The sequence below is a fragment of the Mustela nivalis genome (assembly GCF_964662115.1).
Source record: "Mustela nivalis genome assembly, chromosome: 3".
Taxonomy (NCBI): Eukaryota; Metazoa; Chordata; class Mammalia; order Carnivora; family Mustelidae; genus Mustela; species Mustela nivalis.
Window position 1 is genome coordinate 38,918,365 of NC_139022.1, and position 20,295 is coordinate 38,938,659.

Sequence of the window (20,295 nt, forward strand, 5' to 3'; positions counted from 1 at the left end):
ACAAGGCGATCCCTGGGGTAAGTAGGCCACCCTAGCTTTGACCCACAAACTGGAAATGCTTCCAAAGAAATAACGTCCTCATGGATATTGTTCCTTTGGTTGCTGACTTTTGGAGGCTGAATCAGTTTAGAGAAGGGAAGATGTAAATCTCATCCAAAACACTTCTGAGTATTTTACAGCATTAAAAAATTAAAAAAAAAAATTGTGCCCCTCAAAACAAGGAACCTCCCACATTGGAAAGGCACACTCCTGCCTTGCCGGTTGTCTGCTGGGTATAGTCACTCCTCTTTGCCTTTTCTCTGAGTTAGGACAGCTTGGGGGCAAGGACCAGGAAGGAATCTGAAAGGGACAAGCTTGTATTCACTCTTTCCCACCACTTCTGTGCCTCTCCATACCCATATTCTTAATTTCTGCATTCCTGCTCTCCCCTGCACCCCCCAGGAAGGAACCAAGAAACCAGTGGACTCTTTACACGCTGAGGTGTGAGTCATTCGCAGGCCGTAAGAGACACTTGTATTTTTCAGAGAACTTGATGGTACAACAGGAAATAGGACAACATTTAACCAAAAGTCCTGCTCCTTTAATGAAAGTATTCCTGTAGCGCTAAGTGGATAATTTTAAGTCTGGGGAGCCTTTGAGTCACCCCAGAGAGAGCACCTTCATGGCCCTGCTTCAGGTAAGATCTGTTGGACTACCACCAGCCACTGAATATGGAGGGGCGTTCCTGCTTTATCCTGTTTTATTTCCATTATTCACATTCCTGTCAGAGTCCATGAAAATTCCTGCAGATGTGTTTTGTAAGAGACTAATGGTGCCCAGCTCCCCTGTGTCTGACCAGTGGGAGAGTTATGGGGATTTAAATATTCCTTCAGCAAAGCCACTCAGTTAAAGCTGTGCTAAAATTGTACTCTTCTCCTAGTGCTTACTCACCAGAATAGTCTCAATTTCTCCCTTTCTGTGAGAGTCCATAAAGGAATAGTCCACAATTCTTTCTGTACTTCCTTAACAGCAATCTATCCCCAAACCCCTTGCAATTTGGCTTCTTTGTCTAATCATGTTACCTAATTGTCTTTTCTCCAAGAAAAGACAGTGGCCACCTCATCATCATATCTGTTGACCTTTTCTTTAGCTTTCCTTTCTGGTGGGTTGTTTTTTCACCCGTTAGTTCTTTTTTTTTTTAAGATTTTATTTATTTATTTGACAGAGAGATCACAAGTCGGCGGAGAGTCAGGCAGAGAGAGAGAGAGAGAAGCAGGCTCCTGCTGAGCAAAGAGCCCGATGCGGGGCTCGATCCCAGGACACTGAGATCATGACCTGAGCCGAAAGCAGCGGCTTAATCCACTGAACCACCCAGGCGCCCCTCATCCGTTAGTTCTACCAGGAACCATTCTTCCTTCCTTTCTCCTCCATCTCCCCCTCCTTGGCTAATTTCTCCACCCTCCACCTCAATTCCTTTTAGCTTAGGCATCACTTCTTCCAGGCAGCCTTCCCTGATTGACTTCCTCCCCTAGGACCGATTTACATACATACTGATTTATATACTCCTAATCGATTTCAGAGCACCCCGTACTTTTTTACTTTACACTTACATTATATTTTAATTAGTGTCTTCCCCCTCCCCTGCCTATACAGTAGAGTCTGAGAGGACAGACACTGGTGGTGTTTTATCTGTACCATTTGCCTTATACCTGTACATGGTAAATGTTCCATAAGTATTTGCAGATTGGAGTACTATAGAAACGAAGACAGCATCTGAACAGCACTATCTGTGGCTTCTTCTAGAGCAGGCAGTGAAACCCCAGCTTCCTTCATCAAGCTTTGGTTCTCCCTAGGTCCCTTGGACATCCAATTAGTAGATGTAGAGGGGTTGTTAGATGCTGTCGATAAAAGTGATATCTGGGGACACCTGGGTGGCTCAGTCGGTTAAGCGGCTGCCTTCAGCCTAGGTCATGATCTCAGGGTCCTGGGATCAAGCCTGTATCTGGCTCCCTGCTCAGTGGAGAGCCTGCTTCTCCCTCTCTGCCACTCTGCCTACTTCTACTCTCTCTCTCTGTCAAATAAATAAAATCTTTAAAAAAAAAAAAAAAAGTGATATTTGGCTCTGAGGAAGAAGGCAAGTGTCTGGAAATCCTGACCATGTGTATTCAGCCCCTTTCAGGGAATAACTATTCATTGCTTCTGTTGGCCAAGGAATGGCTCCCTGTTGATGAACCCAAAGGAGTGGATGAGGTTTGAGGGCTCTGCACTAACAGAACAGGAAACACATTGTTCAAAAAGCCTGGCAAGGGGGCGCTAATGATTTTTATCATCACAATGGAGGGAGAACTTGAATATTTGATGGGCAGTTCTAGAGAAACATTGACTAATTCTTAAAGGAACTGATAATTATAATGGAGATCCAAAAGCATGTGGATAGTCACTGTATTTTTTAGGCCATTTAAGGAATTTTTTTTAAAAGATTTTATTTATTTATTTGACAGACAGGGATCACAAGTAGTCAGAGAGGCAGGCAGAGAGAGAGGGGAGGAAACAGGCTCCCTGCGGAGCAGGTAGCCCGATGCGGGGCTCCGTCCCAGGACCCTGGGACCATGACCTGAGCCAAAGGCAGAGGCTTTCACCCACTGAGCTACCCAGGCACCCCCATTTAAGGAACTTTTAAGATAATTTCAACTATATACACTATTCTTTACTGATTTGAGAACCCAGCGTCCCACCTCCTCTCACCTCTGAAAACATGACTCAGCTATGTTAAGAGCATTGTACCTTCTCTGTAGACCTATATTATGATGGGCTTTCGGGAGCATTTGAGAAGAAGGTGAAATCTTGTTCACATGCCTCTCCTTTTGTCTTGAATTTGGATGGGAATTATTGATGGGGCATAATGACAATGAAAAAAGACAATTTTTTTTGGCAGGGTTTAGTGGGCCAAAGTGGGTTCACATCTGTACTACAGAAGAGTGTAATCAACAACAATAGTCTGCTGTGTAAAACAAATAATAGTAATGTTCCCTAGCCTTTGTTTAGTGAAGAGATATTCTATGCAATGTATGTTAGAAGTATTTTCAACAAAGGCTGTGGCTTTATAGAAACAGCAGCCCTCTGGGGAAGGGCTCAACTCCTATGGGAAACTGATCTGATAGAAGAGGCTCGATCCCATCCCCTCACCGGCTGCACTGCTTAGACCTCGGACTCCGAGGTGTGAAGTGGGACTCCTCCCCTTCCCCCTTGCCATGCCTGTTCCTCTCTGGATTTCCTCCCCTTTCTGTTAAAGTCCCTCTTGCTCCAAGCCAGCTGGGCTCAGATCCTGCCAGTCAGCTTTGCGGTCTGACCTCTCTTGACTGCCCCACACCCCTCTTCTGATGGAGCATATGCTGTATTTGTCTTGGATAAAGTTATTGGTGCTCTGCTCAATCCAAAACTCTATAGCAGGAGAAAAATAGCATGGAATGAGGGCAGAGGACCCGCCTTCCAGTCTCAGTCCTAGCTAAGGGACCTTGGTCCAGTCCCTGAATGTCTCTGAGCATCAGTATCCTTGTCTGAAGCAAATGGAGCCAATCATAACCCAAGATTCCTTTCCATACGGAATTGTGGTGAGGCTCAGTGGCAATGTGTGCAGACACACATCAAGAACTAGAAAGCACCACCTTGCTGAGACGTAGTAAGATGGAGATGTGTTCTGTAAGTGTGCCTAGCACAAGACTTAGCACATAGTAGGTGCTTGATAAACTATGCCTGATGATATTAAGACAGCTGAATATAAAGATAAACCTCATTGGCTTTGACCCGGGCTGCTGGTTCAGAATTTGGGGCAATGGCCAAGTGGAATATTGCTTCCTTCCTCTGGCCCAGATAATAGGGTATTTGGGATGCCCAAGGTTCTGCCTTTTTACATTCATACGTTAATAATCATCCATTAAGCACACAGATGACAAAATTAAGTATGTCTTGTGCAACAATGGATCCCAAGTTGGCTTTAGAAAACACAGTGTATTGGGGCACCTGGGTGGCTCAGTCTTAACTGACATCTGCCTTCAGCTCTGGTCATGATCCCAGGATCCTGGGATTGAGTCCCACATGGGGCTCCCTGCTTAGCGGGGAGCCTGCTTCTTCCTCTCCTTCTGTCTACCACTCCCCCTATTTGTGCATTTTCTCTCTCTCTCTCAAATAAATACAATCTTAAAAAAAAAAAAAGTAGAAAACACGGCATATTATAAACACAAACGGTCCCTGAAGGGGAGATCTTTCCCAAGAGATCAGATGAATAGACTATTAATCGCCCAAGAGCCGTTCATGCCTTGAGTAAAGAGGTGTCTGCAATCCCCATCTGGGATTTATTAGTATATATATTTTGGTGACCCCATGCCAGATGTTAGTTCTTTACCTAAAGGGAACAAAACTGCTGATCTGAGGATGGCGAGGTTGCAGCTCTTTGAAGGTGGGCCACTGCCACCAGCACCTTGCTGGCTCTGGAAATACCATCTGGGGAACTGGAATTGGGTTCTGAGGGCACGTGTGGAGGTGCCAGAGTCCAGTGGCTTCTACCGGGGACGTTTGCCTTTGCTTATTGCTCTGTGTTTATGAAGATGTTAAAAGGAAGTGCGTCCATTCTGTGCCTGTTGTAAAAACAGAAGGTTTGCAGCTGTCAGAGTTATTTTCTTCTTGGCTCTTTATCTGATGGACTTTTTTGTAAACCTGACAGATTTATGGATGGCTGCAGATCACCAGCGTCAGCTCTTGGGATGTAATGCAAATTTTCTTTCTGTGTTTCTTTGAAGGGCACAGAGATTTATGGACACACTTCCTCGTAATGTAGTTTGGAGGGGAGGGGAACTGGAAATGGTTCTTACATGTTGTCATAATTCAGTATTACCAGCTGATCTGATGATGATTTTATTAGTGCCATGGTGCCCTCGAAGCATCCAACATTTTCTTCTCCTTAAAAAAGTGGTGGGGAGAACCCCACAAGGTATAATCGTGTGTTTTTAAGAGCTTTCAGATCTGCATCAGAAGACAAGGAACATCACGATGATCAGCGTTAAATGTAATAGAAGTTCACTCGGGAAGTGTAGGTTCACGTGGGTGTCAGCAGGCTTTCTGGAGGAATCACAGGCAAGGTTTTGGGAGGGGTTCAAACAACAACAACAATAATGGTGGAACATAGGAGGAAAAATAGACAGTGGCAGCAGCTCCTCCCACAAGGCAGCTTGTAGCTGCAAAGGTGTCATGGTTCTCTGTAATGTTTTTTTCTAGTAATTTCCAGTGAATGAAAATAAGCATCGAAGTTTCTGAATGAGTGCTTTTCAGATCATTCATTTCTGCTTGTAGGGGGGTGCACATTCATGGTTTTGCCCCTGGCCACATCCTGCATCCGTAATTGGTGGCCTTTGTCCTCTGGGGGAGAGCGTGGTCCTCCAGCTAGCATTTCAACTGTCTTACCGCCACCTCCGTATCTCTGTGTCTGCCTGGGTGCAGCGATGGAGGCAGCCAGGACCTGTGGCAGGCACAGATTAGTCTATGTCTGTCTAGCTTCTGTGGACATGTAAGGTGTCTGGGCTCATTGAGGGAAATTGACTTACAACCCGTTAGATTATACCAGCTGGAGATGATGGATGGACTAACAGCCATAGGAATGGAGGGAAGAAAGTCTGTCAAGCAAACATTTTGACTGTGGGATTTAGTGAGATTAGAAATAAGGGGAGGGGCGCCTGGGTGGCTCAGTGGGTTAAAGCCTCTGCCTTCGACTCAGGTCATGATTCCAGGGTCCTGGGATCGAGCCCTGCATCGGGCTCTCTGCTCAGCGGGGAGTCTGCTTCCCTTCCTCTCTTTCTGCCTGCCTGTCTGCCTAACTCATGATCTCTGTCTGTCAAATAAACAAATAAAATATTTAAAAATAAATAAATAAGTAAGGGGAGACAGAGCAGCCTAAGCCAAAGACCTTGGGAGGCTTCTAGCCACTGTCGCCTCAAGTGAGAAATAATTTGATATCATGAAGAAAATCAAGATGTTGTGTGTGTGCGTCACTCCTGGTGGGGGTGGGGTATGGGTCTGTCTGTTCCTTCAGTTGGAAGGATAAAGCAGACAGACCCTCCAGACAGCTGGAAACATAGGCAGGAGCTAAGGTTCCCAATGTGCTTCACTCATGGACCCCTTCACATCATTTTCTTGGACCCAAGGAATACCTCACAGTTTCACTTAAGTGCTTGGGTCTAAATAATTACCTGTGTGGAAAACATGATATGTATAAGTCGAAATATTTTTTTAAAAAAATGCTTTTATTTCATTCTTCACCACAGTGACTAGTGGAACAAGTTGTTCCTGCTGGGCCTTGCGTAGTTCAACCAGGATCCAATCAGGAGCATGATAATGGGAACTGGAAGGTTTCATATAAATAAATATGAACTAGCGCTATACTAAGTGGCTCCTCAAAAGGTGAAAAATAGAAAATTACTGTAAGATCTAGCAATTCCCCTTCTGGGGATGGACCCCCAAAGAACTGAAAGCAGAGACTTGTACAGGTCTTGGCAAACCCCTGTTGGCAGCAGCATTGTTCATAAGAGGCAGAAGGGGGTAATTACCCAGTTCCCTACTGAATGGTCCATGAATCAACAAAATGTGATATGTGACTATCATTCAGCCTCAACAAGGTAGGAAATTCTGGCACAAGCTATACCACGGATGAATCTTTGGGACATGAAGAGAAATATGGCAGTCAACACACAAAAACTCGAATACGCTGTAATTCCACTTATATGGGATGTCTACGGTAGTGAGGTTCAAAGACAGAAAGTAGAATGGTGGTTGCTGGGGACTGAGGGGAGGGGAGAATGGAAAGTTGGCGTTTAATGGGTACAGAGTTTCAGTTTTGCAAATGAAAAGAGTGTTGGAAATGGGAGGTGGTAAGGGTTGCACAATCATGTTAGGCATTTAGTACAATTGAACTGTATGTTTAAAAATGATTAAGATGGCAAATTTTATGTGGTGTGCATTTTACCACGATTAATAATAACAAGAAAGAAAACAAAAGAAATACCAACTTTAATGAGGACTATCTAGCCAGTGAAGAGAATTGTTAGGAAAAGAGGGAAAGCTAGAGTGGCAACCACTTACCATGGGTTCAAAATAGAGCACCAAGAATGAGCATCCCCCTTGTTCCTTAATGGACAGAGGATGGCTCGCCACAGCTCCATCCAATGGCAGAGAAGTCGCTGTAACACTGTGCTTATAGAACTTGCTGGAAATCCACCTGCTACGATGCTGAGGAAATCTATCTCTGAGGAGGTTTCTTGAAAAAGCACACCAAAACCAAGAAGGGAAAGTTTTTCTTCCTGTAATGTCTCTACAGTGCACCCCACTGACAGAGCTTAGAATTGTACTGACTGGCAAAAGAGAAAAATGTATTCCGAGTCCCATCTTTCTTTGCTCAGAGCAGGTGATGAAGGGTGAATTTGGGGCTGCCAGGCCATAAATGGATCACTGCCCAACTCACAACTTCTCAAACCTTGAGATCAAGTTGGATCTCACTACCCTAATTTCCTGTCTTATGTACTTTTAAAATATAATACTTGCTTTTTATCATGGCAACTGCCAACGGCCTAGCTTTGTAAAGAGATGATGTCATTAAACGAAATGTAACACCATCTGGTGTTACACTGTGAACTTGCTCCAAGTTGGAGTTCATATAGTTTCTGAGAGATGTTGAATAATACTTTGTTTTCCTCAAAAATCTAAAATATCCTGCAACACCCCTGTGAGCTTGCCCTTGGCACCACGGCATACAATTTGGAGGTCTCGGAGCTAAACTGATGAGTCTGTTCCAACATTTCTGACCACAGCACTCTAACATATGAGAATCTAAGGTGCCAGTTCAGTTAAGAGGACAGAAGAGTCATGGGTAAAGTCAAAATAGCTTGGGGTAATATTATTTTTGAAAGCCTCTTAGAAAGTTACCAGATTGGAGAATAACATAGCACTTTCCTGTAAGTAGAAGACTTACTGTCTAAGTCCTTCCTTGACCATCAGAATGGGTTGCTAGATGAAATAGTTGGCTTGTCCTTGGAGGCACTTTGGTGTGGGAAAAAATATATAGCCTTCAATACAACATTGACCGTCAGCGCACGAGATGATCACTGTGTGAGGAGAACATACAGAGACAAGAGTTGGGGAGGGACCAGTCTATCCTAGCTCCATCTCAAGCTCGCCCTTCAGCATAAAATCCTTATATGGAATGGCCAAAAATGCATTTATTTATTTATTTTATTTTTTTAGATTTTATTTATTTATTTGACAGAGATCACAAGTAGACAGAGAGGCAGGCAGACAGAGAGGAGGAAGGGAAGGAAGCAGGCTCCCTGCTAAGCAGAGAGCCCAATGTGGGGCTCGATCCCAGGACCCTGGGATCATAACCTGAGCCGAAGGCAGAGGCTTTAACCCACTGAGCCACCCAGGCGCCCCTGCATTTATTTATTTTATATATTTTATTTATTTATTTGGCAGAGAGAGAGAGGGAGAGCACAAGCAGGGGCAGCGGCAGGCAGAGGGAGAAGCAGGCTCCCCACCAAGCGGGAAGCCCAGATGCTGGACTGTATCCCAGGATCCCGGGATCATGATCTGAGCTGAAGGCAGACGCTTAACTGACTGAGCCACCCAGGCATCCCAGCAAATGCATTTAGATGATTACGGTTTTTCTCTTTCTCTTTTGGGCTGCTTCTACGTCGTTAAAATTGAGAAAGTTAAATGGCATATGATGGCACTTTGCTGAGTTCAGTAGTCAGAAGTCTGTTGGAGAAGATTTCAGATTGAGTAAGGGGAAGAGTTTCAACTCTCTTCTGTGTCTTCTGGGAAATGGATGGGCTTCTTAAGGCCTTTTCTCATCAGACAGGCACCCTTGTTCATATTAGCAGCTTCTCAGAGAAGTTAGTTATTTTGGTGATGTCTCCAACTTAGTGAATCATAACGGTTGCATATTTCTACAGCTCTTCTTTAAGGAGAAGCTGAGTGGCTGAAGTTTTGCAGCCTGACCTATTCAAATGGAAAAAGGACCCCTGCCTTTCAGTGCTACCTACAAAACAGCCCTCTCTTTCCCCCACAAAATGCTGTTTGGAGAAGTTCTGCTTTGGTTCATAGTTTTACCACCTGCTGAGTCTGTCTGTTGAGTTTCAGCCTTGCTTTCACCTGGCAAGCTTGCCCGGCCCTGGAGCTCTGCCTACCAGCCTTTTTGCCCCTTCAACAGTGTCTAGTTGGCACAGATGTTAATTTAATAGCCATTCTACCCATGTCAGAAACTCAGTGTCAAAAGCAAATCAGGACAACTTGGAGCAGATTAGGCTTTCAAATGGATCTCAGACCAGCAGTCAACCTATGGTCCAAATTCCACATAGAAAGCACGACTTCTGTTGCCTTGTGGATTTCACATTTTCTTCAGAAACCAGAATGAAGCTCTTCACTCCTCACATGCATTAACCAACCTGTCTTGGCAGCGTTTTCTATGGCCTTAGCGTGAGCGCATGGAAGAGAAAAGAGATGATCTCTGCCGCCTACTCATCCAGAGAGGCTTGCTTCTGAATTCTTCACCATAACCAGTACCAGATGTGTGGCTGGCACTGGAAAATTGCATAACTGTCTCTACGTTAAGTTCAACTGCAGTCCGTTACAGCCAACACGAGAGGGCTCTCCCCTGGCTTGTTGAAAAAGACAATCCAGTTTAAAAATCTGTGTTTTTTCGGGTACCTGGGTGGCTCCAGCAATGGGTTGCTTAAGCAATTGACTCTTGATTTCAGCTCAGGTCATGATCTCAGGGTCATAAGATCAAGCCCTGTGTCGGGCTCTGCACTGAGCATGGAGCCTGCTGGTGATTCTCTCCTCTTTCTGCCCCTCCTGCTCTTGCTTCCCCCTCCCCCACCCAAATCTGTCTCAGTTGTGTTAAAGAACTATTTCTTTGCCGGAGGGTGTAAAACGGTGGTTAGAGTGGCCAGAATTTGACAGTCACCGCCCTTGAGTTGCAGTTTCTTATAAAGAGGAACCTCCTAATGATCATAAAGGAGATGAGGCTCTCAAAAGAGTGCGTCTCTGCCTAGAGGTCATCAGGGAAAGTCTGGATGAATGCTTACTTACTGCCTAGGATGTGAGTGAGAGATCGCTTCACCAGCCACCTAGAGGATTAGAGCCATGAGCGCCAGGGTTACCTCCAAATTGGAGTTTCTATGACTATCACTGTTGGTCACTTTTTCATCTAGCTGCTTTTCTGGAGGAAAGCCCGGTTATTCACGAATCTGGTGTGACATGGTGCCTTCCAGGCTCAGTCTCACACCTGCCTTACTTCTCCCTGGTGAATCCCATCATTTACCCCCCCCCCCCCATGTTACCCCTGTGCTGCCCCGTTAAACTGGGCACGGTAAGAAGGTTCAGTCCTTCTGTGTTCACGTTCTGTTGCTGGACCCCTCACCTTAGATTGCCATTCCTATCTGGGATGTCCGTAGGGCCAGCATTTAGGGCTTCCAGATACATACTCCACAACCTAAAACAACCTGGCCTCATTCACGAAAGTATTCAGGAGAGAGTCCAAGGGGGATTTCAGAATTTTCAGTGCTTTGTCACATTCCTGCCTCATTTCACTATTGTTTTTCCTCTGTTGAGTAAGTGGCATGGACCCTATTTTATAGATGGGCACACAGAAGCCCAAAGAGGTTCAGTGGCTTGTCCATTTAAAAAAATTTTTTTTAAAGATTTATTTATTTATTATGGAGAGAGGGAGAGAACAAGCCAGAGAGCAGAGGGAGAGAGAATCTGGAGCAGACTCTACACTGAGTACAGAGCCCAGTGTGGGGCTCGATCTTATGACCCTGAGATCATGACTTAAGCCGAAACCAGGAGTCCGTTTACTTAACCAACTACACCACCCAGGCACCTCTGGCTTGCCCATTTTTAGCAGAAAAGTGAGAGGAGAAGGAATTTAAAAGAAAAAAAAAGATTTTATTCAGACTTCCCAATGATCTCCCTTGGGTCATCAAACCCATTTTACAGATATGTCATTCAAGAAAGGGAGTTTGTATGATTTGCCTCCGAATGTACAGGAGGTAGTGCTTCCTGGGTTTATGGTGGTCAGTCCCAGTTCTTCCCCCACCAAGCCTGATGGTCTTTTCCCTGCTCTTGGCAGACTCATAGCCCAGCAGCTTTAGTTAGGGTCCTGACTGAACTTTTTTTTTTTAAAGATTTATTTATTTATTTATTTGACAGAGAGAGATCACAAGTAGGCAGAGAGGCAGGAAGAGAGGCAGGCAGAGAGAGAGGAGGAAGCAGGCTCCCTGCCGAGCAGAGAGCCCGATGTGGGACTCGATCCCAGGACCCTGAGATCATGACCTGAGCTGAAGGCAGCGGCTTAACCCACTGAGCCAGCCAGGCGCCCTCCTGACTGAACTTTTAATTAAAAAAAAAAAAAAAAAAAAAGTAGTGGTTTCCTGTTGCTGAATAAATAGAAGCTATTGAACTTATAGCTTACTTAAAACATCAAATATCAGGAATGGAGTAACTTCCATTGGAGCCTGTGATCTAAGCCTTCAGACAGAGTGAGTTGAGCTATGATAGCCTCCTGGTGAGCTTGAACTCTGCAAACCTCCCAGTGTAGCAGTCTTTGAGTTACCCTTCTGCAAAATAAAGGACTTGAATTTTATGTGAGTAGTTTCATAGAGTCAGAAAGTCTAGAGAGGAAGCCTGCAGTCTGAAGAACACTATTACTTAGTTTTGGGATCTTGAACAAATCATATAACCTCCGTTCCTTGAATGACCTATCTGTAAAATGGGTATGATGATCCAAGGGAGATCATGAGGAAATCTGAATAAAATCCTTTTTTTTTTTTAGGGACACCAGTTGGTTAAGCATATACCTTTGGCTCAGATCATGATTCCAGGGTCCTGGGATCGAGCCCCACATGGGGAGCAGGGAGCTGCTCAGTGGGGAGCCTGCTTCTCTCTCTGTCTGCCACTCCCCCTGCTTGCTCAGTCTCTCTCTGTCTGTCTCTTTCTGAACAAAAAAAAAAAAAAAAAAAAGGATTACCAAAATTATACCAGTAAGCTCCAGATGAGCAGGTCCCACTGACATGTTATACTTGATATTGCCTGATGAATGAAAACACCACCAGAATCTTGTACAGCATTTTACCTCTCCCATCTTGGCACAGAAGGGGGGAGACCCACTGCTCCACATGAGTCGAAGTTCAACCTAGTATGTAAGTGCAGTATGGTATTCACTTAATTGCTATTTTGTAGGGGCTGGTCTGTAATGACTATTGGTGTGACTTCTAACGATATACAGCCAGTCTAAAGCAAGTGGGAGGATTTCTTAAATATTCAAGAGTGAACAGATTCTGGGTACGAGAGGTGAATCCTTGTAAGGTCCTAGTGCATTAGTCTCTGGAGGCTAAAAAGTGACTCATCCCCCTTTGGAACAAAAGCTGAGCAAAATCGAGATGAAATGACTGAGGGAGCACAGATCTGAAGTGACACGCAAGCCACTCAGCTGCCTGAGAATCAGCTGCCCTTTGGCTTCACTTTGCAGGTTGGGAACCTGGGGTGGTGCTTTTTGCACCAAGGTGAGCAGCGTCCTTGTGCACACTCAGTCTTTCAAAATAGGCTGCACATTCCTTGTTCTTAAGCTAGACCAGGATATCCTTCCCCAAGGTGACTGCTGGGTTGCATTTAAATACTAAAGAAGTTTTTTTTTCCAGGTCTTCAAAGATAGAGCCTTGAAAATGACTCTAAATTGAATTACAAGGCTGACCTGACAGGAATGGGACTGTTCTGGGACTGTTCATTCAGCGGTCCTTCTCTCCTTGGCTAACCTGAAGGCCTTTTTGTGAATCTGGTGTGAAAACAAACAGAACACTAGGGACATGTCTTTTGGCGCCTCTCATGTGGTTTATCCATAATTGGACTTGCAAAAAGACGTTTAATAAACGTCCTTCAGGAGGGTCCCTTCTGAAGGGAGAGGGTGAATGGGAGCCCTCCCTGCCGCGGCTGGGGCTTGGAGTTTGGGTTGTCTAAATTTGCACAATGATCACCTTGAAGGAGGTGTTGCATCCTAGTCCAATTATAGCTGAATGGGAGCTATCTTATCTCTGTGACTCAGGACCTGCTAAGGTCCTCTTGGGGTCCTGGTGGCCATCTGTGGACATCTGGGCTGTCGGGAGGAAGGACAAGGGCAGGTGATATTTGTGCGGGAGGGAGGGGTCCCAGAATGAAGCCTTGGGAAGGACCTGGAATGTCGCTTCTTACTGGTGAGGGAGCATTTCTCTGGGTTCAAAATGATCACAAGTCTCCTTTGGAAGTTTGAGGTCACTGAGGGAGAAGTATGCATCTTCGCCGCTCCTGACCCAGAATGCATGGCAGAGGGGACCATGTAGTTAACCGTGACTTTCAGAAGGATGCACAGTGTTGACCTTTTTGTGGTGAGGTCACTTTTCAGGAGGCTCTGCAATGCTGATATTTTCCAGATGTTTCTCCCCTTCTCTCTTCTCCATTGGCTATGCCTTCCTCTTGCCATCCTGCCCTTGCAGTGAAATTGAGATAGAAGTCTGCTTAGGGTCTTAGGCATGTTGGATCATTCAGCAATAGGAAGTGCTTTAATATCTAGGCCTGATATTAATATTTATAATCACTTCTACTTGTGACTTGCATAAATCCTTTTTTCCTGTTTGAACTCCATATGGAAGTAAAATACCTGAGCATCCTTTACAAAAATTTATTTTTAATGGTGCAATAGTTAGTAATAATCTATGTAGTACTTATGGTTTTCAAATCCCTTTTTGCTTGTATTACCTTATTTCATACCAAACATAAATCTGTAAAACAAATACTACTTTTCATCCTCATTTTACATGTCAGGGAAGGGGGGGATGCAGAGAGAGTAAAGAATTTGCTCAAGGTCATAAAAATGATAAATTCAGGCTCTTTAAATCCATGTCTTTATTGTATTCTTTTCAGTAAATTTATCTTAGCGTCTTCTCTTTTTTTTTTGTTGTTGTTTTTGTTTTGTTTTGTTTTCCCATATAAAAATGGGAAAGGAGGGAAAAGAAAGTCTCTGGGAAGTAAAGTTTTCTTCCAGTTCCCGAATCGATCTTTCAGGTGCGTTATTAGAGGATTTTTGCCTTAGATCAGTAGTGGAACTAGTGCTCTGTAAACTACCTCCATTAAGACAGGCACATCAGAGTCAGCTCCTTCCTCGCTCCTTGGAAGATCAAAGGTTTTCCGAAGTCAGGACGCCCACCTCTCCGCCGATTTTTAAGGGCCAGGGGACCGGACCTGAGGGCAAGAACTGAGTTGTCTTTCCCCAGGCTCTGCAGACTTTCCGTTCTATCAGCATTTCAAAGGCCGAACACCCCGCGCCACCCCCTTTGGCATCTGGAAGGAATGTATCCTGGTTGTTCGCAGTGGCGCGCGGAGGGAAGGGCACTCTCCTTCGGAGGACCACCCTTGGTGCTAAGTCAGAGCAGCTCGTGCGCCAGGCTGGGGTTTGAGGAAGAGTGCTCCCCCCCCCCCCCCCGGTTATGCTGAGTAAGCCGCTTTGTCTGGTCTTCCCGTGCAAAGGTAAGGCGAGGGCCGCCCCCACTTTCTTCAAAAGGCCCTGCTGCCTGGTGAAACTCGTCCTTCCAGCCACATGGACCAGTATCCACGTTATTTTCCTGCAAAAATAGCGTACAACCCGAAGCAGCTTCAACATCCTTATTTTCCTGGCATAGAAGATCCCCCACTTCCAGGAGAAGGCAAGTTAACTGGGCGCCGGAAAATGTTCATCCGGAGATCCAGAGGTGTTTCTTTGACCGAGCGTGCAATTCTTACTTCTGCACGACTGCAGCGCGCGCTCAGAGGAGTAAGACCTTTTTCCTGACTGCGCATTTATTTCCCAGGCGTAGTCCGTCTGGGTCACGTTTGCCCCCGGCGCCCCTCGGCCCTGCCTCCTCGCACAGTTGGGCTGTGGTCCCGGCCTCCGCCCCACCTGCGTGCGCCCGGGGCCCGCCAGCCGCGCCAGGTCGCCTCCGCCCAGCGACGGCCGGAGCGCAGGGCCCGGGGGCGGACTCCCGCCGCCCAGCTGAGACGCGATTCGTCACTCTTGCAGAACTTTCCCCCTGAAAATCCCTGCACCAGAACCGGCCCTCCGCCCCGGGGAGGTTTTGATTTTAGTGGTTTTGCTTCCTTTTATTTTCTGGCGTGTGCGTTTTGGCCTCGGAGCGAACTTGCAGCTGGTCGGAGTACATGTCCGCGGTAATCGCCCCTGCGACCGCTTACTCTGCCACCATGCACTGCGAAGCAGAAGAATCCAAGGAAGGTATGACTTTGATTTGGCAGGGAGACGAGGAGGGTAGGGGGCTGCCAAGTCCCGCGGAGGAATGTGGAAGAAAGGCGCAGTAGGGGAGTAGATGGGAGTTTAAGGGGAGCGGTGGGTACTTTGTCCCTCGCCTTGCGTCCTCACAGCTCAGTTAGAGTGAGCCCTTCTGTATCCTTCTCGCCCGGCTGCTAGAGACGAGAGGAGGAAGACTCTCGGACCTAGCTCAGCCAGTCTGCTAAAGGCTGCTTTGTAGATTAATGTGGACATCAAACGGCCCCCTGTGTTGGCTCCAAGAATGCAGAATGTGCTTTGGAAAGCGCTGACCGCCTGCATCAGGACAGCCTGAAGCGAGTCCCCTTGGAAGAGCCCAAAGAGTCTGGGGGTCCCTTGAAAAGGGTTTCAGAAATTGGAAACTCCTTGTGTTTCCGGTTAAAAGGGGAAGCTGAGCGAGGGGGAGAAGCGAAAGATCTTCATTTGGGAAATAGGTTGGTTGGTGGGGTTTTGTGTTTGTGTGTGTGTGTGTGTGTGTGTGTGTGTGTGTGTGTGTGTGTGTTTTCTCCCCCCCACCCCTTGCTGACAGTCCAGCAGTGAGTTCATTGTGTTGGGGGCTTAAGGGATCAGAGAGATGTGAGGGGCGCCTGGTGCAGCTTGCAACTGAGGAAAGTTTGTCTGTTTCTAACTTTGCCAAGGCAAAGGGTTTCATTTACTCCTAACAGAGAACGGGTGACACGGCTGGAAAAACTCCAACCCAAACACAATTATACGCTGGTGTTAGATCGGGGAGTTTATTTGTGTGTGAGTGTTTGTATGCTTTGTTTCCTGAAACTTTATGTATACAGAAGTCCTCTTGTAAGTGGGGGTGGGAGTAAGGATAGTTGGGGAAAAGTAGAGAGTAGGAGAGGAGACTGTTCATAATTATAAAAATTCCTTTTCTTTTCAAGTAGTCTCTTGGGAAACTGGTAACTTTTAAGTTAGTCACAGCAGCCACTGGGAGCTGGGGGAATAGAAGGGAGCCCCATCATTCTCCACTTCGAGTTAGCGAGATCCCTTGAAACTTGTCTTCTTCTGTCTCTTACTGATTCTCCTCCCAATGGAGAGTTCTGTGTTTCATAACGTAGTCTCTGTGGGCTAGTGTTTACCTTATTATGCAGTGTGGGGGGAGCAGTCCATAAAAGAGGCTTATTTAATAGAAATACAAGACTGTCGTGCATGAAAAATGACAGCCAGGAGCATTGTTTTTGAGCTTGATGGAGAGGGGAGGGATTAATGTTTCCTTGCTGCGGCCTCTGTCCTGATATACTCTGTGCCAGTAGATGCTTTTTCTGTCTTTATAACAGCAATTTATAGTAAAGTCAAAAGGAGTCAAAGGCAAATAGGAAACGGGCCAAGAGAATCCAGCCTGGTGAACTTCTGTGTAGAGTACAAGCAGCATTTAAATTTGTCTTTTTTTATTTTTTTATTTTTTTCCTGAGTGTGTTTTTCCTTTCTTCTGGGAAAAAAGGAGGTGGAAACACAGTATCCCAAAGTTGATAACATATTCCTCTAGTAGTTTCCGCACTCTTCCCTCCTGCCCAGTTCTCTGGATGTTCACCTAAAAACTGGAGTGTGATGAGGCCCCTGGGTGGTCCCTTCTTACTTGTCCTCAGCTGGCCTCCACTCACCGTCATTTGCATTCTACAGACCTGCAGGAATGTATCTGGCTTCTGCTTTTTACAGAAAGCCCAGAATTTAAAAAAAAAAATAATAAGAAGGTGCTACAGTTTTAAATTGATGGCAGTTAGGGTAGAGTAGAATAGAACAACTTCAGGGAGTTGGAATGAATACTGTGTTAATAGAATCATTGTAACTTCTGCTAGGAAGTAAAGGGTATTTGTGTATGTGTGTGTGTCCATGTCCTGGGCAGTTCTTGTAAGATTTGGTATTAGCTGTGATCTAGAACCTTCTGTTGGCTACTACCTCTCAGATGTCTATGAAAAGAACCACACTGGGTAAGTTATTTTTTATTATCTTCTCTATCCCTACTAATTCTTTTCCTAATCCTTAGCTTTTTTTTCCTTCCCTCCTGATGGACTTCACTATCTTATTTACTTTTTTATTTATTTATTTGACAGACAGAGATCACAAGTAGGCGGAGAGGCAGACAGAGAGAGAGAGGGAAGCAGACTCCCCGCTGAGCAGAGAGCCCGACATGGGGCTTGATCCCAGGACCCTGGGATCATGACCTGAGCCGAAGGCAGAGACTTTAACCTGCTGAGCCACCCAGGCGCCCCTTCACTATCTTATTTAATATGAGATCAACACAAACTCTTCACAATGTCTACATTGCAAAAAAATTGCCTTCTGATGCTTTGTAGCTGATTTGCCATACTGGGGAATACTTTTAAGTCACTATTCTGAGCCAAAGTGAGGGATTAGTACACTTTCTTTGGGGTTAAATCTGAAGTCGATTCAGAAGTCTTTGGAGGCTGACATATTTGTGAATGTGGAAGCAAATGACTAGGGATATTGTCATAAGCCATCAGAGCTTAGAACGTACTTGACCCTGTGCCAGGAGGGCTGAACCTCCATCCTAGTCTAGAACTACCTCCTAGAGAATTGATTTCATTTTGCCTGCTGACAAATGAATCGGTGATTGTGCTTGAGTACGAAACAGAGAGAGATCATCCAGGCCTCACTTTATTAAACGCGGAATGAATTTAAGATAGCTGGGCATGATGTGAATAAGAGAGCAAGAGACATGAAGGGAGAAACACGGTGTGTTAAAAAGGGGAAGGTCGTGGGAAGGAGGCTATCAACGGTTTCCAGTGGACAGGGGTTCCTCAGGAGATAATTTGATGGCCGCATTCTTCAGATTGAGTGGCATCCTGTTATGGAAAGTACTTAATTATGAAATAAGAAAAAACTGAATGGCAGCTAAGGTCTCTGAAGACCTTTCTAGTGCTAAGCATGAAGGGATCCAGGGCTCCCATGTCCCACTTCTTATAGTGTTGATATCAGGAAGTGAGAAAGCCCTTGGGTGGGAGGGGTTGCTGTGTGGGGACTTGGGAAGACGTAAGGGTTGAGCTGTGAGTGAGCTCAGCTCCTCCTCCGTGGCCCATAATAATATTCCCCACCCCCTCCCCCCCACCCCCGCCTGGTCCCTGACACCCATCCTACCTCTCAGCCAGATTCTCTCCTGTCTGCTCACCAGGTCTGCCATTTCACAAAGAAAACAGTAGCCCTTAGACAGCACCCTCGACTTCCTGCTGCCAAGGTGACAGACTCATCTTCACCCACACCCTGCCTCCTGGTGTCTGTGGAGCAGGGGTCCTTCCCTCAGGGGATGCCATTCCTTCCACCTGGGGCTCCTCACCCGCCCCCCACCCCCACCGTGGACCCCACATCTTTCTCGGTCCTTTTCTTTCTGCACAGCGATGTGCTCAGCTCCCTACTTGAGAGTGTTTGCCCTTGCTGGTCCTCTTGCCCGAAATAGCCTTTTCCCCACCTGACCCTCTTTTCGGTTCCTCAGAGGGGCTTTTTCTGAACCTCCAGCCTAAATTAGGAGCCCCGATTGACCTCTCTCAGACCACCCATTATTCCATTGCCTGATCCTGTTTGTTCAGCATCTGTTCTCCAGACCACAAGCTCTTGAGGTCAACACTATGTCTACTTTCTTCCCCACTGGGAGTGGGAAGAGGTGATCATTGCCCATTGATAAAATGAGGGGCGCCTGGGTGGCTCAGTCAGTTAAATGTCTGCCATCAGCTCAGGTCATGATCTTAGGGTTCTGGGATCGAGCCCTACATCGGGCTCCCTGCTTTGCGGGGAGCTTGCTTCTCTCTCTGCCTGCTGCTCCCCCTGCTTGTGCGCGCGCTCTCTCTCTCTCTCTGGCAAATGAATAAATTAAATCTTCAAAAAAAAATTTTTTTTCCCCACGGTTCCTACTGTCTTAATCTTTGTCATCCCTCATCCCACCAAATTCTGTCTTTTTCTCCACCATGTCAGAAACTGCCAGAATCACAAGTGAGCCAGCCTTCATATTTGTCTTGTCCTGATCTTGCTTGACTTGGTTTGGTTTTAGGTTTTTTGGTTTTGGGTTTTGGTTTTGGTTTTGGGTTTTTTTTGCAACATTTATGCTGGGAGACCAGTGTTGCTGTTCCCTGCAGTTCTTTCCCAGGCTCCAGTGACGCCACACTGTCCTGCCCTCCTTCCCTTTTTCTAGCTGTTTTCTGTCTGATCTCCTGGCTTTCCAGCTTTCTCAGCTCTTCTGAGAACCGGCTTCCTGGTACGCACCAAGCTTTGACTGTCAAACTCAGCAGGTCTGGACAGAGCCCATCACTTCTTCCTCTTCACAAATCTGACCTGTGTTTTGTCTTTCCCGTGAATATCATTGCTCTCTTCTTGGCTTCCAGACTACACATCTGCGGGCGTCCTGGGCCCTGCCCTCTTGTTTATCTTCGTCTTCCGTCTGGCTCTTCATCATCCTTATTATCTGTTAGCTGCATCTCCTTCTCTTCTCCCCTGTCCCTGGGTGCAGGCCCTCGGTGTCTGTACCCTGACGGTGGCAGTAACGCCCTATGTCATCAGGGCTCTTGGCTCTAAGAAGTGGAAACTGATTCGTGGTGTCATAAGCAGAGGAATTCATTGGAAGCACGCAGTGTAGTTCACACGTCCACAAAAAGTCTGAGAATGGGCCCCTGAAATGCATCAGGAGATGGGCCCGAGGGCATACCCTGGAATTGCCTGGTTAGGACCTCACCGCAGCCTTCACCTTCGCTATATTTTTCAGCTTTGTCACTCCTGGGACTTGAGATGTGGCTGGTTGGGTTTTGGTCATCCTCAGCATTCGGAAACCCCTGATATAAGCGATTGGTTGGGTCAGTGTAAGATTGTGCATCTGCCCCTTGCTACCCCGGGGTGGGAGCCGGGAAGGGAATGTCAGCTTCTGGCTTTGGAAGTGGGAGATAGGGGTCTAACTCCTACCACCTCTTGCAAAATGA

At 46.1% G+C, this 20,295-nt stretch overlaps 1 protein-coding gene across 4 annotated transcripts in view; it reads left to right on the plus strand.

Annotated features, from left to right (window-relative positions):
* The window catches only part of TNFAIP8 (TNF alpha induced protein 8), a 114,942-nt gene that overhangs the window by 60,204 nt on the left and 34,443 nt on the right, over positions 1-20,295 (plus strand). Inside the window, exon 1 of one of the 4 annotated variants that reach the window (XM_082724156.1) lies at positions 14,965-15,316. The exons of the other annotated variants lie outside the window; for them this stretch is intronic. Within the exon in view, the coding sequence (XP_082580282.1) occupies positions 15,244-15,316 (73 nt within the window). The 5' untranslated portion in view covers positions 14,965-15,243. Of the gene's footprint in view, positions 1-14,964; positions 15,317-20,295 lie in introns of those variants that run through there. 4 annotated transcript variants of the gene reach the window in all.